The sequence below is a fragment of the Macrotis lagotis genome, chromosome X (genome assembly GCF_037893015.1).
Source record: "Macrotis lagotis isolate mMagLag1 chromosome X, bilby.v1.9.chrom.fasta, whole genome shotgun sequence".
Classification (NCBI taxonomy): domain Eukaryota; kingdom Metazoa; phylum Chordata; class Mammalia; order Peramelemorphia; family Peramelidae; genus Macrotis; species Macrotis lagotis.
Window position 1 is genome coordinate 201,793,666 of NC_133666.1, and position 25,882 is coordinate 201,819,547.

A 25,882-nucleotide genomic window follows, 5' to 3' on the forward strand; every position below is an offset into this window, starting at 1 on the left:
CAAAATGCAAAAACCATTCTTAGCTCAAAGCAAAAAAAAAATGGTGGGCCATATATGATGCCTGTGTATTACAGACTGCTTTAGAATACAAACTTCTTGAGGGTATGAATATTTCATTTTAGCTTTGTATCCTCAGTGAGTAGCACAGTGCTTGGCACATAGTACAATAAGCATTCATTAAATGCTTACAGACTGATATGGGGATTGGGAAAGGGGCTAATAGTTCTATAGCATTATTTTGGTTTCAGTGCCAATTTCTGTGAACTTTTTAAGTTTTAAATAACCCTTACTATACAATCAAAAGGCTTTTAAAGTCCTGAAAAGATCATTTAAGATAGTATGTTTTAAATTTATTTTCCCAATTTACAAATTCATCTAATGTGATAAAGTTGCCTCAGATTCCAAGGGGAAAAAAAAACACATGCATTTAGTAAATATAAAAACATTCAAAAATGAACTATAAAATGTTGATTTAAAAATATGTGCCAAGAAACATTCTATTTTCATGATCTTTTTAAAAAAATGAAATAGAATAAAATACATTTTTGTTCACTTCTGGGTGATATGTCAATGAATCTTTCAGGGAGGTATCCCTTCAAAGAAATGAAACACTTCTGCTATGTATCTCTATCAAAGTATATGTATCTAATCAAAGGTAAAACTTCTACAACTATAATTTATAAAAAGTTGAATAGCATTTGAATAACAAAGATTTTTTGAGTCTGTTGATTTTCAAGAAATTAGAAAAAGTTTATTTAAAAACCTGATCCTAAAGAGAACCAAGACCCTAAAAGGGGTGACTAGTACAGAAAATTCTTTTGGTTGTTTCTTATCCATTTCTTCCACACTGTGTCCCAAAGAGCTCTCTCTTTATGATTATATATATCTATATTTTAAATAAAGCTTTCCCCATTCAGTCTGGATATGCCATAGTCAATAATCATACATTCTTTCAAACCTCTAAAGACAAGAAGATTTAGAGGATAATCTAAACCTAAATTATCACTCTGAGAAGGTATAGACCGGGTATGGTTCTAGAGATGAAAATTTTTCTTTGGGAAAATTAGCAACACTGACTTAAATTTAATATTTTTTCCTACAAACTCTAACTTGATGAGAGACACAACTTTCTATACTGTTGTTGTCAATGTGGTAATTTTTTTCTAATTATCTCTATCCCCAAACAATGGTATGAAAATAGAAAGATGAAGGCTATGCTTCAATTCATTAACCTTCACCTCCTTTTAGCTACTTCCCCCAACATGTTAAGATGGAAATGAGAAAGTCCTTCACCTGACTAATCTTATTGCATGTCTTATCTAACAATTTTATAGCACTTACCAAATTATTATCTCATTTGATCCTTAGAACAACTTTGAGTGCTATTATTATCATCATCACTATTTTACAGATGAGGTAACTGAGGCAAAGTGAGGTTACAGAGTCACATAGTTAGTAAGCTTCTGAGGTCATCTTTTAACTCAGGTCTTACTTACTCTGGGCCTGATACTCTACTTTGCCACCAAGCTGCCCAAATTTGCTCATCTTTGTGACTTCACTTTTTCTATCAATGGTTGCTATTGTTCAGTTGTTTCAGTCATTTTTGAATCTTCATGACCCTATTTGAGGTTCTCTTAGCAGAAGTTGTTTCCATTTCCTTCTCTAACTTATTTTACAGTTGAAGAAACTGAAGCAAACAGGGTAATTTGCCCAAAGTCTCACAGCAAGTATTGGAGGCCATATTTGAACTTAGGTGTTCCTCACACTAGAACAAGTGCTCTACCATTGCACTATGAACCTGTCCTCTCTAACAGCAACACTATCTCCAGAAATTTGTTGCCATCTCTAAATTTTCTTTATCCTCCACCTCTCGGATATAATCACTTTAATTTAACAAATAATTATTAAGTAACTTCACTATATCAGTCACTGTGCTAGTTGCTAAGAATGAAAAAACAAATAAAATAATTTCTGCACTCAAGGGGCTCATAGTCTTAACAAACAGTTGTGTACCTTATCCTACTTTCTGCCCCTGCTATCATCCAACTGAGCCCTTGCAGTAGTTATCAACAGGTCTCCCTGTCTCATTCTATACCATCCTCAACTAATCCTTAAACTGTTGAAATATTTATTTTCCTTATGTGTAGGCAATGTTATTCCTCTGCTCAAAACCCTTCAATGGAGTTCCATTCCAAATGACAGAATGTTCCAAGTTTTTTTTGCACAGTATCTTCTACAACCTGTTCTACCTTTTTTGTCTCTTTTCACATTATGTTTCTACTATTATTCTACCTTTTTGTCTCTCTTCACATTATGTTTCTGCTATACAAAACCTGTACTTTCCTACATCTTTGATTTTATTCATGATTTTCCCAATGCCTACACCTTTTTAAAGCCCAAATCAAAAACCATTATTTGTTGCAATTCATCCTTGATCCCCTCTCTCCTTCAGGAAGAGAGTTTTCTCCCACCTTAGACTTCAAACAGCATTGTTTTCATTATTTTACAGACATTCTTTTGGATTAGTCATTTATGAATATTTCCCTTCTATTTATAATTTACACAATATCAGAAAAATGAGCTTAGCCAAATTGATCTTTTTAGGAATGTGGCACAATGTTCTATCACCATAGATGCTAATTCAATAGCTGATGAATTAAACTTGGAAATAATTCAATCTATCTTCTAAAACCTTTCTTTTTATAAATATAGTTTTCTCATGATAAGCAGTCCTCAACAAATGCATTTCAAGTAACTGGAATGATGAATAATTTTAAAAAATTATTATGGCTATCAGAATGCCATTGTATTTAGAGCAACTAAATCTGTGAGCTATGTTCTCAGGTTTTTCTCCTTTAAGTCTTCCTAAAAAATCAAATGCCTCAAAGTTAGAAACATCCCACAGATTGGAAAGCAAAGTAACAGTTCTTTTACTTTTACAAGGAGGTATTTTTAAAAACCACTTCAACGTATATTTATTGACATCCACACTTTTTCTGACATAAGAATCATTGTGAGAATTATTTTTCAAACTGAACTTTAGAAGTCTCTAAGAAAGTTTTCTTTAAGATTTTATCATTCTATACTGCCTGCCAGCCTTTTCCTCTTTTGTTGAGCTATAATTCTTCAAATACATAGTTAAATATAAATACCATTAAAGTCTAAAGAGGGGGTTCTTAATCTGAGATCTGTGAACTTTGTTCATTAATACTTTAATAACTACAAATGTATTTTGTCTTATTTATTTGAAAACATTATTCTGAAAATTGGCCCAAAAGCATTATATGTCAAAGGGGCCCATGTTACCAAAAAAGTTAAAAATCTCAAAATCATTCAAATGAAAGATAATCACATTTGTCAGAGTGACAAAATATAACTCAGACATAACTAATGATTTAGTAATAATGTCATATAACACAATTATTTAATATGGAACTATTAAAGAAATAATAAATAATTGTCATCATAGTTCTAGGGTTCATGGTGTCCTGAGGTTTCCCCAGGACAGATGGCAGTAAGGTCTAGTGCTATGAAAGGAAATTAAATCTCTCTATTTTGAGCAATTTGGAAAATTTAATATAAAAGGATTCAGGTCACTTCATTTTCTTAATTTTACTTAGGTGACAAAAATCAGCAAGGAAACAAATATTATGTAATAGTAAATAAGAAATCTATTGTCTCTGATTTACTCATAGGAAGAATCTAAATTGGGTGACTTCTTTAGGTATGAAACTCTCCCCCCCCCAATTCAAATTGGCTTATGATTATATTTTCAACTCTTCAGTCCCCATAAAGATAGGCTTTCTTCAGCACGACTAACATTTAATCTTGAAGGGCAACTTTTTTTAATTAGAGAAAAAATACATAAATCCAATAAGCTATAAAGTCCAACAAGGAGATGAAAAGCAACTTGTGCCTAGTAATGAATGTTTCATTAAACTGACAAGTAGGTTTCATGCTTATTTCTGAAATCTTCACAATCTGAGCATGTTGATAAATTTAAAGAATGAGTAAAGAGCCATTTACTAATCTTGTTCATTTAGCATATATTAGGGGAGAGAGAGAGTACAATTCTATGAAGCCCAATTCTCCTTTAAGAATTTAGGTTTAATTGTGAGCATAATGTATGTGGCTTCCCTGGGACCTCCACATTGACTCTATTACTGCTCTATCAGCAGACTGAAAGAAATAGCATAAAGAAATATTTCAACAAAAAATGCATGAAAGAAAGTGTTCGTGCTTTATGGTTGAAAATTTAATTTCACTGAATATCAGGCCAACACAAGGCTTATAAATGAACACTTTCTTGTTACTAATTTTGGGCTATTTTACTTTTCTTAAAAAAAAAGTAATTCCAGCAAAACTCTTCTGAACAGCATAAAGCTCTTGATATTTTAAAACATTTTGGAACAATTACTTTGATGGGAACTCTTGACAGTTAAATGACTCTGTTAAATGAATGTTATAGAAGACACAATGATTTCTAGTGAAATATTGAATTTAACTAAAAATGAGGAAAACCAGTCATAAGCACCATGGGTATATTTGAATAATAATTTCTTGCTTATAAAGTTCAATATATTATGTATTTTTCCTAATAATCAAGTTATAAACTAGTCACGCCATGAGTATATTTCTCATCTCATCTCCTGATGTTTCACTGACTTTCTTTTTCTGTTGTTGTTTTCTTATCTGGGAAACCAATAAGGATATCTCAAACTCTGCCTGAATGCACTTTTTTACAATGGAACTCCATTTTTTGTTAGGAAATAAATGGAATTATCTGCCTGTTCTGAGGTTACAAGTACAATTTTTCTTGTCATTATTGTTGTTGTTCTCTTTCTCTCATTTGCTCCATGGGATTCAAAAGCAAAAAATTCACAAGTCTAAAACATAATGCTAACAAAAAGTGTCAAATCATGGGTGGCCATGATGGCTTTTTTAGAATCCTTGTCATTTACCATTTTTTTTTTTTGGAAATTCACTTATAGATTGTGAGACAGCATCAAAGTTTTTACATGTCTTCTTATAACAGCCTCAGAAAATAAATACTGAAATAATAAAACTCATCACTTCATTCTCCCTTTTTACTACATGCCAATGTATGAGTAAATGAAGCATTCTTCATGTGAAGCTGAAATTATTCTTATAAAATTTTGTTTTGAGAGGGAAAAGGGAAAAGTAATGGAGAGTACTTTTCCTGTCTATACTGAATCTGACAGTGTAATTTACATAACTTTATGCTTCTTCCAAATCAGAATTTTCATTGCTCTTCAAGTCCATACTCTTCAAGTCCATACTCTTCCCTATCCTAGGAATGGCAGACCCTCTCTCTATCTGTTGTAATCCTTTAATATCTAGATAAAATATGCCTTCTTTGGTGAAGTTGTCATTGATATCCAAACCAAAGTCATTCTCTGAATTCTTTCAGCACTCTGAATATTTCTTATGCTTGTACAAATTCTATTTTGTATATTACCTATTTGTGCACAAGTCTTATCTCTGTAGAAAAATCAGTCTTATAAGATGTTTCTTCATGGCAAGGCTAGTATTAAACTTATCATTGCTTCTCCAATATAGTGCAGTCTTCTACCCATATCAGATCTCAATAAATATTTTTATTGACTTTCCTTGGTAAACTAAAGTGGAAAGACAACTCCATTCAAAGTGAATAGCATTTCTTAATGTACAAATAGTCTCTGCCTTGGGAAAAGGATTTTTTTAATGTAATTGTAATGTTCTCAATTTCTTAATAAACAGAAGAGCCATGGCAAAGTTGTCAGAAAGCTGGCTGAAAAGATTCCGAGAAGATTTATTGTTGTAAGTGATAAAGAAAACAAGCAATTTAAAGTGTTATTAGCATAAGGTTTTACTGACAAAGGCTCCGAGCACTGTTGTGTATGGTCATTTGCTAATCACAGGTGGGTAAACTCATACTAGTTCACTTAGAAGACACTCTACAGCACTTTACACTTTCTCCTGCTTAAAGACACAGCTGCTCTTAATAATTATCCTTTCTCCTTGGTGCAAAAAGATTATTTATCCTAAGCCTGCTGACATTCGCAGGAGTTTTAGCTTTCTCCACTGAAAATGTAGATGATTGAAAGGATATTGCTAACACCTGCATAAGAAATTCAATGACTCCATGGTATGTAAATTTAATTATTTTCTTTTTTTCCATGGTTTTTTTAAAAAACATTTCTGAGCTTTAGAAAAGTCCTAGCAGCATCTTTTCATTTAAAAGTGGTTCAGTGGTTCACTGAACAGGCTGACACACAATTTCATGGGGGGCGGGGAGCTGTACCTTTAATCTAATTTGTGCTTTCAATTCCCAGCTAATGTATCTGGGGAACCTGATGTCTGCATTTACTAAGAGACATCTGTAATACATAGAGCCAAGCCCTTTGCAATTTCATGAAGCATAGGTAAAAAATTAGTCTAGATTCTTGCAGCTGCTATGCAACATAGCAGAGATTTATCAATTTCTCCATATACTCACAGATGTAGAAATATTCCCGGCCTGGCCTGAACTCAAATCCTAGAGAGAAGGGAGTGAAGAGCTGGAATTTTTCAGAAAATTTCAGTGGTCCATTTGGAGAATGAGGTCGATTACATTCCCACCTCTTGAACCCTTTGGATGTGTGGTCACAGGAGCTATAGCCATCAAAGTTCACCATGTATAGGACATAGCGTTCTGTCTTATCTTCAGGAACTGAGTCCTCATAGTGAGGGCAGAACACATCCAGGTAGTCATTAATACAAACATCAATGTGGTAGTCACCTCTCTGGAATCTAGGATAGAAGAAGAAAAAAGATCAGATTATTTACAGGCAAAGAGCTGTCCATACAAAGACAACATATTACACAGTAGAATCACTTTGCAATGATTAAGTTAAGGGACAGAACTAGCACCCACATTATGCTGGTGTTATTGCATAAGATTATTGGGTTATGTATAGCAATCGGTGTGCATCATGATTTGAACTATTGCGTATTCAAATCCAAATAATCATCAACTGTTATAGTGGGGTTTAACTCTATCCTATATGCAACATTTAAATGTTCAAGTTACTGAGTTGATTTTGGACAAAGGATAGCTAATTTTTAATTAACAACATTAATGAATGGCAGGAAAAGAAAAAGTTACATATATATATATATATATATATATATATATATATATATATATATATATATGTATGTATGCCACAAACTTCATTTTAATTCATTAACCCTATCCTCCTCCCAGTCTCATACCTCCTTCTAAACTGAATTTTAAAAATACACAAAAGATTTATCTTCTTCCTTCTTTTCTAATTTACTCTCAGAAGGTTTGTGAGTAGTGAGAAGGAAAATGTTAAGAGCACAAACAATAATTCTGAATTATTCTTGAGTCTTCAAATACACAAACATCCTTTCTACTTTACTAATCAGCTGGACACTTTCTCAGAATACACTAAGTCAAATCAACATGAGAAATGGTAGGAAGTATGGTTGAAAAAAAGTTTTACAAACAAGATACAGTAAAAGAAAGCTGCTGTTAAAAAAAAAAACCGTCCTGGCTCAAAAACAAAACAAAACAATCTTAAAATTGGAAGGGGCTTCAAAAGATTATCTAGTCCAACTTTCAATCCAAAACAAGAAATCATTCCTTAATATCTCTTAAAAGTTCAGCTTCTGCCTAAAAACTTTAAGTGATGGGTAATATAATATTTTGACACACAGACTATTCCACTTGGACAGATCAAATTATGAGAAAATTATTCATTATATACAGCTGAAATATCTCTTTCTCATGCACCTCATTTGTTGGCTCTACTTATTACTTCAGAAGTGATAACAGAATTAATCTATTTTCTCTTCTTAAAGTTACACCTTCAAATATATATTATATCATATTACATTATATTATATTATATTATATTATATTATATTATATTATATTATATTATATTATATTATATTATATCACTTCTCTATGAAGAATATATCTAATTCCTCAAATGTCTATCAAATGACACTATTTTGAAAAACGTCACCATGGTAGCGACATTTTATATGTCTCTCTCATAGTGTTCAAAACAGAATATGATACGATCTAATCAGTGAAGACTAGTGTGGAACTATTTATTAAGTGTCTTAATTTAGTCCATGCACTTTTTTAAATGTAGCTTACAATTATATGTTATCTGGGAACCAGAGTAAAACATTTTTTTGCCTCTAAAGAATACTAAGCAAGGCTAAAAAGAGACAACTGTTTCCTAGAACATATAAAAATTAGGGGAGAGAGGAATCCATAGCAAATAGAAGAAAAGGAGGAAAATCACAGACACAAAAATTAATCCCTATTTTGCCCTTATCACATATAAGGCCTATCAATGGCACTGCTTCTTAAATTCTATTCACTAATGTTAAACTATTAGTTGACAGAGATTTTATTACTGTTCATCCACTGTGGTTTTCAGAATAACCATGCTTTAACTTACAAAAAGTGAAAAATAAGAAACTTTTATAGATGGTAGGAAAATTAAAAATAGACCAACACTTTAAATTTACAGGCCAAAAAATTGAGGTGCTGAGATCTTAAATGATTGACTCAAAGGTGCACAAAGGTAAGGGGCAAAATCAGAAATAAAACTCAAATCTCCTAATTCCAAGTCCAGCATCTTATCACATCAGTTCTACAGTTTTTTAAAATAACTACTTATCTCTAGATCTTCCTCTTTTAAGAGAAATGCAAAATAAAAACAAACCCCCTTAATTAGGTTGCATCTATTTCCTTGCAGCATAGATATTGGGCTACTGATATTCATATTTACAGCTATCCTATGATCATCTCATTTATCATTGGCAAGATGCTATGTCATGATGCAAGGAAAGCCCATGATGCTTTTAAAAGATTTTTAAAAAGCAATGAAGTGTTGTTGCCAAAATATTAAAAGGAGATGCTGCAATATTCAGCTAAAAAGATGCTTGGATATGAATCGTCAACACACAAAATAACTTGACAGTTCTGAATGAATGCCATAGGACAGATGCAGCACTGTCTAGATGAACTTTGTATTATCATAATTTTATTTAGTTTGTTGTTGATAATAATTTTAAAAAATCATTGGTGTTTTCTGTCAGTCATTTTCAGAGCTAGAGCTTAATATTACTGAAAACTGGAAAAGTGAAATAGCTTCTCCAAATGTTTGGTAAGACCAGAAAAGGACCTTAGAGAGAGAGGTTACAGATCCCAAATTTTAACTAAAATTTCATAACTGCCAAAGTATTTTACAGCACATATTTTACTCTTCCCAATACTTATCCTAAAACATTATTATTATTCTTTCATATAACAAATATGACTGTTCTATCCTTTTACAGGGTTTTCTAGTTAGTCTTCATTTTTTGGTACATATTCATTATCCTTCCCTTTTTTCATTCCCCTTATAGTTACTGAGCGTACCTTTTAATACCGAGTCAATGGTACAAGTTACCAATGAGGCTTCCATTTAAATATGGCCCAATGAGAATTTTTTTTTTTGTAATTAACCTATGTAGGAATTTAGTTTGCTTGATTTGAGTATTTACTTTGAGGGTTGTTTTCTTCCTAGACCCCCTCATAATTATCAAACTAATTTTTCTAAACCACAAGCCTGAAAATATTATCACCTTAATAAATCCGTTGATTCCTTATTACCTCTAGGGTTAAATATAAACTCTTCTGTCTGGTATTTAGAGCTTTTCACAACCTGGCAGCCTTCTCTTTACAGGTTTCTTGTATATTATTTCTCTCCATATAATATTATTGTTCAGATATAATTTTATACTTGCTGTTCACACAAAGCACTCCAGGAAATAGGCTTTTATGCTCCCTATTCCTCATACCTACCTAAAGTACTGTCTTTCTTCATCTTGGTCTCTTGAAATCTCTGGTTTTCCTCAAAACACAGTTAAAGGACTCCCTTCCATGAAGCATTTCCCAGTTCCTTAAGCTGCTGGGCCCTTCCTCCCAAAACTACCTTGTACTTATGTATTTGCATATTCTATATATTCGTGTACATGTATATATTTGTCTCCTTTGTCTTCTAAGGCCTATCAAAGTGCTTGGTACATGGTAGTACTTAAATACTTATTGATCAGTGGATTGATTTTTTTGATTCATTACTTCCAGATGTAGGCGATCTTATTTTCTTCTCTTATGGCAGTAATTCAGAGAGCTGAAGAATTTGATTTTTAAAAAAGTACTAATAAAGTAGATTTCAATTTGAAGTGTAGCACATCTTAATCATTCTCCCTCCAAGTTCAACTTTTTAAAATTACTTTCCTTTATAATAATCTTATTTTCATTCTAAATTTATTTGTTAAAATCAAAAACATTTACATTTTTGCAAGTGAAAAGGAAAAAACATGGTACCAATTTAGAAGGTTCTGTACTGGGGCCTTCCAGATGGAGTGTGCGGACAGCTAGGTGAGGCAGTGGATAGAATACCAACCTGGGAGTCAGGAGGACCTAAGTTCAAATTCATACTCAGACACTTAATAATTACCTAGCTGTGTGAGCTTTGGCAAGTCACTTAACTCTGTTGCCTTGCAAAAAAAAAAAAAAAAAGATGCAATGTGTATAGTGGACACTGGACTGGTGTTTGAATTAGAAATACCAGTAATCAAATCTTGTATCTGGGAGATTTTTATGGTGAAATCCTTAAACACTCAGGGCTCCCAAAACTCTTTAAGGCATGAAGTTATAAATGTAAATGATTCATCTTCAACAAACTCTCTTTACGAGAGTTTCCAGACTAGGGAGTTTCCTTCACCAATGAAACCACAAGTCTGGACTGGAAGGAAAAAAAAATGGTTTTTGATCTTCAGTTGATATTTCTGACATATCAATGAAACTACATCAAGGGAAACATGTACCACATATTTTAAAATGAACTCCTGCATGGTTTCTTATTTCCATTAATAGATAAAGAACCTCACTAAAAGTTAGGAAAAAAAAGTGAAACATTTTTTTCCCTGTTATATTTTTTAAAGGAATTAATCATGGAAATGTCAGTCTGTCCTAACTAGGGAGAAGGCTATCAATTTCTAAACTTATTTTAATCAAGGAATGGTAGATAAGAGGAAGAAAAAAGGTAACAAAGTAAAGAAGGGAGGAAATAAGTACTTGTTTATTAAGTACTTCCTATTAAAAAAAGCACCAGATATACAAATGTAAGAAAAGAGGAAACTACATTTTCAAGAAACATATATTTTAGTTGGGAAGGGAGGTGAAAAATGAGAGAAGGGTGGGAAGAAGGTACTCAGCAAGGAGGGGTGGAGAGAATTAAAGGAAAGGGGAATGGCTTTGAAAGCAGAGAAAGTAAGGTAGAGAGCAAGGATGGGAAAGAAGGTAGACTGGTCTAGGCCACTCCACAAAATAGAGACTCTGGGAGGAACTCACCAATGGCATGTAGCAAGAGGGATGTTTATAGTAAGTTATCCCATGGTGACTAAGCCACAGTGTAGTAGGTTCAATATTCCTATTAAAGTGAAATTAAATTATAACTTCTTCAATCACAAGACAAATTTATTATTCTTAAAAGGAAGAGAATGACATTTGTGTTCAAAAACTAAGCAGTTGATTAGTTACTGATATATCTAATCTCAGAGTACTTTCCCAACCCTCCCTCCCTATCTCCAATACCAAACCAGTCAATATCAAAACTAAATCCAGAATGAATCTGACAATTTTTTACTCCTATTAATCTACAGTTTCATATTAGAATATTACCTCTTTCTTTAGGTTTTTTTTTTGCAAGGCAAATGGGGTTAAGTGGCTTGCTCAAGGCCACACAGCTAGGTAATTAAGTGTCTGAGGCCAGATTTGAACTCAGGTACTCCTGACTCCAGGGCCATTGCTTTATCCACTATGCCACCTAGCCTCCCCAATACCTCTTTCTTTAAACAAAATAACTTATTAGCCTCCCTTAAACAAATTCATAGTGAGAATGGCAATAAAAGTGAAGAATAAAATATATTTGCAAATATGTTTTGTGAGAAAATGTGAGAAGCAGTCCCTGTTTGTAACAAAATAAACTTCCTCCTCTTTTCCTTCTGCTACTCCTATCTACACAGAATGTAAACCTTATGCTTCCCTAAAGCCTCTCTCACAACAGATGCTCTTTTTGTGGTCCTCAAGCAGTTACACATCTTCAAGAGAAGTTTAGGGCAATATGAGAATTATCAGTACCCATAAGGTCCTTAAAAAATATCTTCTGTTCATTTTTCCCTCCTTTCAAAACACATATACATGCAAAAATATACTTATCTGACATATACACACATACATAGTAAAGCATAGTAAAGTACTTGGTCCCAACAGCAACCCTTAAATGTTATCAAATACTATAATTGGATACTTCTAATTTTTTTAATATACATTTCAATAATAAGGAAACTGAGAATTAGAGACACTAAGAGATTTGCTCTGAGTCCCATAGAGAATAAATATTAAAGAAATGGAACTTGAATCCAGATCTTTTTTGATATTTGGTTTAGTACTCTTCCTTTATATTATACATATAATCTTTTAAATGTATCACTAGAAGATTTTTTTGAAGGATATTAATTTAGTATCACTGAAATTTCACTCTCATCAAGAAATATAAGGTAAGTAATGCTATGGGTTATTATAAAAAGACCATTTGATATCAGTTAAGTTGTTTGTTTTTATCACCAGGATATACCAGTAAAACTATTTTTATGAATATAGAATAGTTGGTACTTTTTAGAAAAATCTCAGCAGTAAATTGTAGTGATGTCACCTTTTTTATCGTTTGTCAGAAGTGGAAGAATTGACAACCACCTCCCAACCCCCCACCTTTAACATTCTACTCCTCTTCAATACATTTTGCACTGAGAAACTCAATACAACTATCAAAATATTTTCAACCTAATTTTGTGGCTCTGTTTATCCATTAATGCAAATTCAACACTTCTGTGAACTTTTCTTTTGTAATTCCAAATTCTGGGCATGAAAGCCTTGACTTGAATTTGGTAACTATAGGTCATTGAAATAAAACATACTTCACTTAACTAGATGTTTAAAATGCAATAACAGCTTTGTTTACTGGCCCAGCTGTTTTTACTTTTTTAAAAAAAAATTACAATATAAAATTATATTTTTTGAAAAATGTCATAACTGACACTAATTGCCCATTATTATAATGATGGATTAAAAAACCAAAATTTTTTTTATTGCTGCTTTCTTGAGACAAATCACATTACTAGTAATGTGCTTCTGTAAGCGTACATCACAAGAATGGTACCTATCTTAAAAAAGAGGGTGCATTCAATGTTTCCCCTTGTAGTATCTTGCTTTCACTCATCTGAAGTTTATTTTCTTAAACTCCAAAGTAAATAGAATTAACATGGCAGACCCTAACAAAAATTGCAGAGGCAGTATAGGAAGCTCTATAATTGGTTCTAAACAGCTTAGATCAGCCTAAGGCATATAGTGAATTCTTGGCTTTTAAAAATGTGTCAATATCAAAAGGCTTAACCAAAATTGCACAATACCAACAAACATCACTTTAAATGCTTTTTTCTAAGAAAAAATAATTAACATTTGGGGACATGATACATTTTCCTATAGTGGCCTCTTTCAAGTATCCTTCCAGAATCTACTAAGCAATGTCTTCCCTGACAAAATTGCAGCATCACCCTCCTTCGATCGCCCATAGTACTGTATCAAGTAATGTATTTAACACTGCACCTGTCATTTAAACCCAGATTCATTGAAAAAAGATGCAGAAAAGATCAAAAAGGTTATTCAATCCATCATGTAAGGGTTGGATTAAATCAGCTGATTCTGTTCAAGAAATGTCAGACTCAATCAAATATGCCACCTGCCAAAATGCTTTTCCTGCAGTCTTTTTGTATCCTATTAAGGAGGAGTCCTCAGTCTGGGCTTTGTAAAATAATAACAATAGCAACATTAACAATAACATATCTTCACACAAAGATTATTCTGAAGAAGAGTAACAAAAGAGTTCTTAAAAACCTTAGCGATGCATTAATGCAAAATGAAGTGTTAATATGGACAAATCATCATGAACATCGCTGTCCCAAACTCTACACTTGGAACAAATTAAATATATTATAAAACAATGTAATGTAACTTTGACTTAGAAATTCATGGTTTCAGCACCAGATGTGTCAAAGCCTTACTGGGTAAACATGAAGAAATTAGTTAACCTCTCCAAACTTCAGTTTTTTTGTTTGAAAAATGGAGATAATTCTTGCTTTACCTAAAGTACAGCACAGATTGCAGTAAAGTTCAAATTCAATAACATTTATAAAGTACTTTGAAACTATCAAGCAATAGTTAAATTATTATGCCAAATACCTATATAGTATCAAGCTGTTTTGTACCAGCTGTTGTTTAAAATCATAAAAATAACACTTAGACCATAGTTCTGAGAGTGGAGAGAAAAAACTTCTAAATAAGATAGTTTTTATCACATCTTTTCTCCCTTTGGTCTTCATTACCACAAAGTAAATATATCCTCAGCAAGAATTCTTTGATGGGACTCAACAAAGAAATAAATTTTCATAGCCACATTGCAAATATAATAAAGTTGCATATTATTTGACACAAAATATGAAAACAGCAATATTTTTAAAAAATCTAGTAATAACTAGTACCTTTCTATATAGAAACAGCATGAATTGATAAGATATGATAGTCTTATAAGTGAAGGTCAAGAAGAGGAGACAAAAGCATCTTGATCACAAAGAAGAAAAACAACCATCACAACTGCTATTCTAGCAGTGGTTTAGAAAAATAATTATGCCTAGACTAGGAGACAACTTAAGTACCTAAGGCAGAGTGAAAGTTCTTCTCTTGTCATTAAGTCCTCTATTCAATTACCATTTATTGAGATAATTAAACACTGAAAAGTGATGCCAGGCTAATTGTTAGATTATGATAATTACATGTCTTTGCTATGCTACAGCTGATCAAAATAAGATGTGGTCCCATGCACTCAACTAAAAGCTGCTCTGCAAATCGTCAGACTTCTATAGAAAGCCCAGTCATTTGTTAGTAGTTCATTACAAATCAGACAGAGAAGCTTATTATTCGTAATGTTCCTTTGTTATTCTTTTTCCCCCAACAATCTGCTGGAATAAGACTCCCAAAAGGTTAAGTCCAAACTTTTGCCTCTGACTGGCTCACTTCCATCACAATTACACAGCCGAGTAGCATCAGGCTCCTCTGTCTGGGAGAGTTCATTGGACTATTTCAGAATACCCAGCAGCCACCCATCACATTGGCAAAAAGACCCCCAAAACTCTGGCAACTGTGAAATGTGTCATGGGGAGTCATGTTCAGGGACAATTAGTCCTTTAGCAATCTAGACTGGGTGAAGCTTGCTCTAGGGTTGATCAAATTCTAATTCTGGTCAATAGTGCTCCAGTATGGGATTTGTTGTAGATCACTTGTATTCCTTTCCCAATCTAGGAATTAAGGTTCCTGTATGAAGAGGACCAGGCTACAGTTATGATTTTTAAGTGAGATTTTCTAATGTTTATCCTTGTGATGTGGGGGTGAGGAATGAAAAACCAAACCATTCTCCCTTTGAACTTTGGAATCAGGGATAACTGACCTTCCCAGGGCCATTGCCAAAAACATGGGCAACATTCTCTCTCATTACCAAGAGGAGATCTTGGAATTACCTTGAGAACATTTAACCAATGACAGGATCACCACTGGGCATTTTGCATTCTATTCCTACAATGCCAAGCAAAATAAGATTTTTGTGACCTCTTCCAAGAGGCAAAAGTAGAAGTTACAGAGACTTCTATGAACTAAGCAATGAGGTGCAATTAGCTTTCATAATTGTCACTGTTTATGGCATTTCTTACAGATTTGTGGTACAATTCACTTTGCACCATAATTTGGTTCTCTTCTACTACTGTTACCTTCCCCCTTTTTTAGGAGAATGGTATTTTAAGGTGAAAAGTTGTGATTATTAGCAAATGCAATGAAAAAGAAGGCAAATAATGGGTGGCAAGGTGAAGTTGGGAGGAAGGAAGAAAAGAGGTTTTAAATATATAGTACAGTTCCTCAGACAGAACTTAATAAACATTTGTTGATTTGAATGTTAGAATAAGATGGTGAGGTAGGGCAAGGGGTAAGAACTGTATTTTTCTAAATAAGTGTATTGACTATTTCTAGACACTGAAACTAAACTGAGAAAAGTATCAGCACTCAAGTAGTGGTTAGCTTACAATTTCACCAAGGTTTTCACCCAGGAGATAAATTGAAAGGTGATGTAGAAAAGTTACAAGCTTTTCTTTACCTTTCTTCACTCAGACAATAAGAAGAGATTATGCTACTAATCATCAAAAATAATATTAATGTGCATTCTGATGTGATATCAGAACTGTGTTTGAAATACCTTATACTAATACACACACACACACACACACACACACACACATATGAAGCTATGATTTTTATGAGCATTTGTTACTAGCTTCTGGCTTGAAATTCAAGATAGGAGAGACCCTTCAGAATAACACATAAAAAAGGTTTTATACCACTTAGTAGTATTGTATCCTCCCCACATTCCTCCCCACAATGATGTTCACTCACATAACCAGGTCCTATATTTACTTTTATAGCACATACCACAGAAAGTTAAAAAATACAGTCATAAAAATAACCCCCAAACTAATTGTTCTTCCCTAAGGAATCATAAGGAGGAAGGAGAAACTTTAAAAATCAACATTTATTTTCTATAGATAAATATGGGCCCCCAAAGGATGCTCAAATACTGTAATGCCTATACCACATTAAATATTTGGTTTTTTGATAACATAAAACATTTTCTTCTTTATTTAAAATAAATGCCACTAGCCCAGCATCTATGTTTGGAATGGAACTGTAGTTCAAAATAAATACACATGACCTTCCTGATCTTTAAAAGTTTTTGTCTGCTTTCATCTCTGAAGGAAAGCACTAGTCTAGTCTTGCAGGGTTTCAGGGGTACAGCTGTATCAAGACATTAGATGATACACTAACAGGGTGATAAGGGGCACCTACACGTTGTGGAACATGTCAGTTCATTGATCCTGAAGAGACTAGGTTCATCCCTGGCTTCTTGCAATATCAGTACCTTGAATCCCTGTTAGTAAAGCTTCTATTTCTGCACAAAATTTTCCAAGGTTTTGGAATATAACTTTCTAAGGTTGCCCATTGTGGTAAAAGAAGAAGAAAATGTAAACTATGAGTTATTGTGTTAAAGGGTTTTTTTCACTAAATTTTAATATTGATTGACCTTGGTAAAAAAAAAAAATTACGGGCTATTACTCCAAAAGGGACATGAGATTCAAAATAAAATCTGTAATTCATCTCAGAAATAATAACATCTGTGATGATATCTTTTTGCTTGATTTATTTATGGAGTTGTTCATGGACCTTAAATTATTATTTAAATTCCAATAAATAAATTCAAAACAAATATTGATTTTTAAATCAAGAGGGAAATTAGATTTGCAGATGTAGAATAGGAAGTGCATCTTTCAGCAAGGTTCCTGGAATGCTAATGTACAAGTTAATATAATATTCCCATGAAAACTCTCTCAATTGCTCCTACTCAAGACATATAACATCCAGTTCATGTTTTTTAAAAGAGTCACAGAAACTGTCAAGTCACAACCATGAATCCTAGACAATAGCAGAAAAATTTACATCGTTTATATTCACATACATATTAAACAATAACCAAACAGGGCTACCCCTAACATATTAGCCACATGTCTAACATGGGAATCTTGTTTATGGGCTTATTAAGAATGCAGATCCACAATCACTATGTTTAATTCTGCCATGAGACAGGTACTGATACACATTAATGGATGAGGAGAATAATTTTTATCTTAGCAGTTTGGATGTATAATGGATCAAGTGTTAGACTCAGGAAGACATAAGTTCAAATCCTGACTCAAACAATTTCTAGTTCCATATCTCTCTCAGTTTCTGTTTCCTTTTCCATAGAATGGAAATAAATCAATAGCACCTACACCTCCTGAGATGGATGTGAGAAACAAATGACATATTAAAATATCTGCAAACCTTAAAGAATTACATAAATATTAGTTAATATTGGTATTATCATCATCATCATAATTTTTGGAAATCCGTGTGTATAGACAGGAAAAAACACTAACAGAATAGGAGGAGGAACATTCAGTAATTTGATTTGAATGACCAATATGCCACACTGAGGCATGGAAAGAAGGTTTGAAAAATGTCTGTGAGACCAATTTAAAATACACACACACACACACACACACACACACACACACACACACACACACACAAACACCTCAGAAAAGTCTTCATGTGGAAAACCATACTAGTGAAGGAAACTAAGATACCCTAAATTGTAGAGTGGAACAAGTAACGAAATATGGACCAGAATAAAAATAATTAACAATGTAAATTCACAGTATAAAACTATTATGCTATGAACAGAAATTTATAGCATTTAAAGTTGAGGAATTATCTCATTAATTTAATTTCAAGTATAAAGAATTTCTTGGGAAAGTATCACTATTTAAATTGTTTGAGTAGGTCTGTGTCAATTTTTAATGAATGCTGGTAAAATTCTCAGAAACGTTTGGAAGTATTGTAGAAAAAGATAATTATTACTGCTATCTGTTAGATATAAGGACATTTTAAAATTCATATTGTGTGAGTAATTGTTTTGATCTCAATGACTGGAAAAGAATTATAGGACAACTCAAAACTCAATATATTACTCCTATTCTTTCTAATGGAAAACTACATCCCTGCTTCTCCAAGAACCCACTGAATTGAAAAATGGGATTTTCATCAATAGATTAGCAGCTGTTTATTATTTATCCACTGCATCCATGAACTTTTCTAAACAAGCTTCAAGTGATCTAGAGTCAAAGTAAAATTTTTGTCACTGTTGCCAATATAATTAAAATCTAAACTTCTCAAAAACTTTGAAAACCAATAACTTAGTTATTTGGTATTCCTAAATACAACAATTATTTTCCAGCACTCAACTATAATAATTACAGACTTAATGTTCGTAGCATGAATTCCTCAAGCTTGCTAAAAAGATAGATGGCAAAGAGAATTCCCTGAGGTCTCTATACTTTAACAAATTTCATATGAACCTTAATTCTGAGTCAGAAGCCCTGGACAATCTCATTTGATATGTTACCTTGGATATGTCACATCACTTCCCTAAACTTGAATTTCCTCCATCTCTGAAATGTCTTCCAATTATAAATCTATTCCCCAGTGATATAGCTGAATGAAAGTTCTACAGACTAAGAAGTTCTTGATTCTGGACCATTTAATATTATTGAGAGTGGTGTTGTTTTTTTCTTTTCAATCTTATGAAGAGAAAAATATAAGCAAGTTAACTCATTTTCCCTATAAAAAGTCTGCTTGTTATTGATTGCCCACTGCATTAGTTATTTCCAAATGAAAATTTCCTGTGTTATATCACTCTAGTTCAATACCATTTTCATTTTTCTAATGAAACAATGATATAACGTAATGATAAAATACTGACAGTAGTTAACCATAATGGGAGAATTAAAATGTGGCCTATTTTTAAAACAGACAAAGTATAAAGTACTAAAAGTATGTACTTGAGAGTATTTCCATTGCTTAATTTTACTTTCTGGATTAAGAGAAATTTTGTATCAACAAAAAAACAGACAAAAGTTTTCTTCTCTGTCTTGGGTATGAAAAAGCTATACATGTAGTCGTCGTCTCTAGGATGGAATTTTCTGCAGGGTTTACAAAAAGTCTGATAAGTTCTCCAGTTACTGTAAAAGTCAACAATGAATATTTTATAAACATCTCCTTTAAATCATCTAAATTCAAACCCTACTCCTTCTAATACTAAATATTCCCAAATATCCATCTTCTTCTAAATATATAACTCATTCCTCAGCACTGTCATAAAACTTGTGTGAACTTGGGCAAGTCATTCCCCCTTCTTTGGACCTCAATTTCCTCATTTGTAAAATCTATCCTATGAGGTCTCTTCTAGCTATACCACTCTCTGCAAATATCACATAGGATGCTGTAATAAAACCGTGCTTCAAACTCACTAAAACTACAAACAGAAACAATTTGAAACTAGAGATGTAATGCATACAAATAATAGTAGTTGATATATCTAGGGAAAGAATAACCTTTCTTTTATCAATTTTTTAAACAATGCTTATAGCTTCAACTTAAAAAATTTGCTTTATTTTCAAATATGGCCTTGACCTCTAGAGTAGCAATGATCAGCTAAGTGTATCAAGTTTGAATTAGTCTATAGACACCATCAAATGGTAGGTACTTGCTCAGAGTTGCCTTCCCTTTCTATCCCAGTCAAATCTCTTTGGGGCTTGCTTCCAGTTATATGGTGGTGTTCTAAGAGAACTTGGTGTTTTGATATGCTGCGGAAAACCTCTAGTGGCTTCTGAGTTCTCCCCTCACCCTATAATAATAGCATCAAGCAAAACAGGGTGCTGAGTCATTTTAAAGAAATACCTTAATGTTTTGTCTCTTGCTTTCATTTTCATGAGTTCTTTCTCTAGACCCTCAATGAAGGATGTTGAGGAAATGGGGAGAGCACTTTAAGACCCTATTACAGCTCCTATATGGAACAGAGACTCAACTAGGCAAATTGGCACATGGGTTCTTAGAAGCTTTTTTTCACTTTGTATTTTTTATTGATCAAACATCATTATTGAGGTGAATATGTCTGAGTCTAGAGACAATCTTTTGAGAACAAGAGATACAGAAGATTTATGTCCCAGTGCATTGGATCTGGCTGACAGAGGGGGTGTCTGCATCAGAGAGGATGATCATAGAGGAAGAATAGGTTCAAGCCTGGCCAGTCTATTTACCAGCAGTTATGTACCAGGTTACTTGGACTATACAGAACCAAGATGATTTGAATTCAAATTGCTAATTTGAAGTCCTGAAAATTATTTTTCTTTTTATATTTTTAAGTAGAAGCTTTCCAGCAAGTCATAATAATAGTTATGTTGTTATTGTTTTAATTCATATTGTATTTAGAATTTAGAATTTCTTTACAGGATTCATACTGTCCCATGGCTGATTCATATTGCACATTAAGTCTGCCTTTGCTCTCTTCTTGAGGGAAAACCTAGGTATGAGCCATAATATAAAGTAAAAGTAAAATGGTCCCCAGGATGCTGGAGATTTAACAAGCTGAAGAGTGTGAGAAAGGAAGCTAACTCATCTCATAAGCAGTAGGCTCCCCAAACACAGAACACAGTCCAACTCCATACCTGGGTCTGAAGTCTGTGGGCCTCCTGGGCAGACAAGAAAGTGCCTTGTAACCTCAGCAGTGGGCTCAACTATGGCTCCTTAAGGTTAGAAATAAATTGGTATCTGTTGCTACCCTTTTCCCAAAATTTCTTTGTTGAAAGAATTCTTTAAATGTTTGAGTATTCTAATATCAATGTCTGCTTATTAGTGTTAGATTTCTGTATACAGATATTTGATTTAATTCCCGATTATAATAACTACAAGTATTTTAAAGATATGGGATCCTATTAATATAGATAACTCCCTTCAACAAATACAAATTGTAATGTCTATGACTTAATTGATTATTTCTACAAAGTCATCTAAAACACATAGATGTCAAATGACTTAATTACACAGCTAGTAATTATTAGAATCCAAGTCTTCCTCATAACAGAGTCAGTATTCTCTCTTTATTACTATACTGTTTCTAATAAATTATATATGGACACAAAATACTGCAAATGCTATAGACTACAAGAGAAAATTAATATGATCAAAGAATAAAAAGCAAACATTATTATATTAAAGTATTATGTAAAACACCTTTGTGAGGCAGCTAAGTGGTTCAGTGGATAGAGAATTGGCCCTGGAGTCCACAAGACCTGAGTTCAAGTCTAGCCACAGACACTCAATAATTCCCTAGCTGTGCAACCTTGGGCAAGTCACTTAACCCCATTGCCTTAAATAAAAATAAAACTTAGAAAAAAACACCTTTGTAAAAGTCTTAGACCTCTTTGTTGAAGTATACAAGTTAGAGCATTGGAAGGTTTCAGCTGTTCTTATATCTAAAGTTTGTTGAGTTCCACTAATTTTCACAGGTGCAAAATTTGGTTGGTGAGGAGTTAGCTCAAGACATCCATTAGTGTGAAAAAACAAGCATACAAGTAGATCTGAATCACTTGATATTAGTTATTAATTGAAAAGTGCAAAAATCTTAGTAAAATCTCTGATTTTTATCTTTAATCCTCTAAACTCTTTTAGCAGATATGGTTTAGAAAATTAGAACCTATCTGGAGGCATCTGGGAAACTGAATTAATTAAAGATGTTTAACTTTTATATAATTTTGGAGGGTTTAAAGGACATATCAAATTATTGAAAGGGACTATTATTGCTTAATAGTTTACTATAGAGAATAAAATACAAAAGGTTGTTGAAACAATATTGTAATGTGAATTTTAATTCTGGAAAACTTATTTTTCTGACCACAAAAAATTATATATTGCAATTTTTTGAAAATATGCTTAAAGTTTATATATTATATAGTGCATATATATGTATTATATATATATATGTGTGTGTGTGTGTGTGTGTGTGTGTGTGTGTGTGTTAAAGAATGAGACTTCAGGGATGCCAAATGACCAGCTTTACCAAAAAAAAAAAATCTTCTCCAGTTACTTGTATTTCAGTTCTCAGTCTTTTTGCATTTTAAGTGGGTTAAGACATTATGATACTGAAAAGGGAAATGACTAGATGATATTATATATTTTATTTATGTCAAGTTTATCTAATTTAATTCATCCACTCTCACCTGTCATCTAACACTATCCAGCCATAGGAAATGGAAATTTTGATACAGAAGAGATGACTGATAGAATGGAATATTTTTGGAGAGAGCGAAAGCATTATGGAATACCACTGCAGAAGGCCCAAGGAGCCTAACAACAGTCCTAGGCATTTTATGTTTTTGAAAGAGGAAGTAGAAAAATCAAAACAAATTTTTCCTAGTTCATAATTTTGATTAGGGTGGTCCTACACCTGCATATGGATATTAGTGAAACTTCTATAAATAAACAGAAGCCCATTTACTTGGAAATTTTGCACTGTGTAATGGGGCGGTCTAGCACACACATGTAGAGCACCTGGGATGGTGTCTCAACAAAAAGACATTATAGGAAGCCTCCTTCAGAGTGAAATGAGATAGCAGATAAAGGAAGTACCTTGGAGAGATAGACTTTGGACCATTTGTACACCTTCTGAAACTAGTTCTGGTTAGCTCATCATGTATTGAAGAAGTCTGGGATATAGAGTCATTTAAAATTTAGGTTCACCTAAAGTCTCAGGGGAGTGAAGCCTAAGCCCCTGGGTCTGGGCTGTCTGAAAAAACTGAAGAGAAATCCATAAGAACCTGGGCATCTGAGCCCAGGCCAAGTGTTGTAGTCAGCTTGTTCCTGAGAAGCAGGAAGCAATCTTTAGAAGCACTGAGGTTGCTTGGCAGGCGAAGGTTAAATGAAGATATATCTGGCAGAGACACCAATCTTGAATATGAACTTGGTAGGACTAATACTAGTTGTAACTGAGATAGGTTAAGCCTACTTTTCCTGAAAGAACCAAGTGGTATAGGAAAGGATATGCTCCAGAACTATGGAGAGAAATGTTATGATATGAACTTTAATTCTGGAAAAATTTTATTTTCTGACCACAAAAATTATACATTCCAATTCTTTGAAAATATACCAAAAACAAACTAAATAAATAAATAAATAAAATAAACTAACTAAAACAAAATAACTTTGATGTCTTTAGAAATGTTCCTGATTTCAAGTATTGCTTACTTTGCCACCTGCTTTGCTGATTCCCCCCCCTAATTTCAAGTATTTCTCATTATGTTTGAAAATTAAATATTCTTTTAAAAACTGATTGATGTTATCTGGTTAAAGAGGAACAGTCTATGGGGGCTCAAGTCTATGGTAGTAAAAGTAAAAGGTACCTCAATCCTCTCAAGGCAAAAATGTACACTTAAGGGGGAAATATAGAACATTTTTTTGAGACATAAGCTAGAGTACACATTCCATTTATATTTCACTTCAGAAATACAGCATTGTGAATAGACTAAACTAAATGACATCCCCCTTGCTACTTAAAAGAATCATATGTTTATGACAACACATCAAATAACATTAAGCTCCTGGAGAAGAAGAAATTTTCCATGCCCTTTTCTGACACCCCTGAGTGCTATACACATAGCAGGAACATAATAAATCCTTGTTGATTAAAAGTTGGAACAATGTGTTTGAATAATACTCACTCTGGTTAATGGCATTGCATATAATTCTTCATTTCCCCCCATAGTGCATGAAAAAATGACTCACATTTGTTTGGGCCTTTACAAGTTTCAAAGCACTTTTAAATATTATCTCTATTCCTAAAGTAGAGCCTGCTCATAATAGTAATAAATAATGATTTAAGATGAATTACCTCCAACTTTGTTTATCCCGACTCCTTCTTGTCTCCTTATCCTATTTGATTCTTGACTATATCCATAATAGAAATCAGTTTAAGGAAAGCAGCCTAAAGTTTTAGAAACCTTTCCTCAAGAATACCAGTGTAGCACATATATATATATATCTGAATCTGAAAGGCCGAGGCACTTCTTTTTCTAATCATAATATCCTTGTGAAACTGATTGCATGTGAGTAGTCAATAACATATGTATCTATATTATAAAATAGTGATACTTATGAATCTTTCTATTGCTCATTCAGTCTCCAGGAATTTTAATTCTTCGGAGTCATTTAGCACTGGGTCAATAAATCTTAACACTTAAGTCAAGAAAATTAACATGAGAATTTGTGTGGCTCAATACAAATTCTTCAACCTCCAATTACATTTATCTCTGTACAATGAAGATCAGTCAATGAATTGAAATTGATGTAGCTGAAGACAGCTGAGCTGCTGTCAAAGTGGAAGCCCAGTTGTTCAGAAACTTCAAGTGGTATAGTGAGCCAAGGTCAACCAATCAATCAGGCATTAATTAAGCTCCTACTATTATATTTGTCAGACACTGAGCTTAGTGATGAAAATAAAAAAGCAAAAAGAAATTAACTAATTTAAATTGAAATCCCTTTCCTCAAGAAGATTGCAATCTAGATGAAGAAGGCAATATATGTGCACATACATGTATATATTTACATACATACATACATATATAGGCATATATAAAAATATGTGAAATAATTTGTAGGGAAGGGCACTAGTATTTGAAAATAGTAGGAAAGAACTCATAAGAAAGGTAGAATGTTCAGTTGAATCTTGAAGGAAACTAGGGATTAAAAGAGGTAGAGGGAAAGGCATGGAAGGCAATGTATGCAAAAGCAGAGATGGGAAAAATATTCTAACAAGCACCAACTATATAAGAGGGATAGTAGTAAGTACTTTATAAATATTGTTCTCATTTGATCTTCATAAAATCTTAGAAAGTAGGTGCTTTAAATAATAACTGTTAATATAATGATTAATAATTATTAATAGTAATTTATCATTAAAAACTCCCATTTACAGCTGAGCAAATTAAAGCAGACAAAGATCAACTTCTCCCATTACCCCAGAGATAATGCTCTGAGTAAAAATTTGAACTCAGACTTTCTGATTCTAAGTTCAGTGCTCTTCTCCATTACACCACCTAACTGCCTCTAAAAATGGAGTCTCATGAATCTGATGAACAGAGAGTACAGTTTTGGATGGAGGGGGAGGAGGTGAGGAATGTCCAGTAAGACTAAAAAGACAGGTTAGGGCTGAGTTGTGAA

At 33.1% G+C, this 25,882-nt stretch overlaps 1 protein-coding gene across 3 annotated transcripts in view; it reads right to left on the reverse strand.

Moving 5' to 3' along the window:
- The window catches only part of EFNA5 (ephrin A5), a 317,972-nt gene that overhangs the window by 50,889 nt on the left and 241,201 nt on the right, over positions 1-25,882 (reverse strand). For all 3 annotated transcript variants that reach the window (XM_074205237.1, XM_074205234.1, XM_074205236.1), the window contains exon 2: positions 6,500-6,792. In XM_074205237.1, coding sequence (XP_074061338.1) covers positions 6,500-6,792 — 293 coding nt within the window. The remainder of the gene's footprint in view (positions 1-6,499; positions 6,793-25,882) is intronic.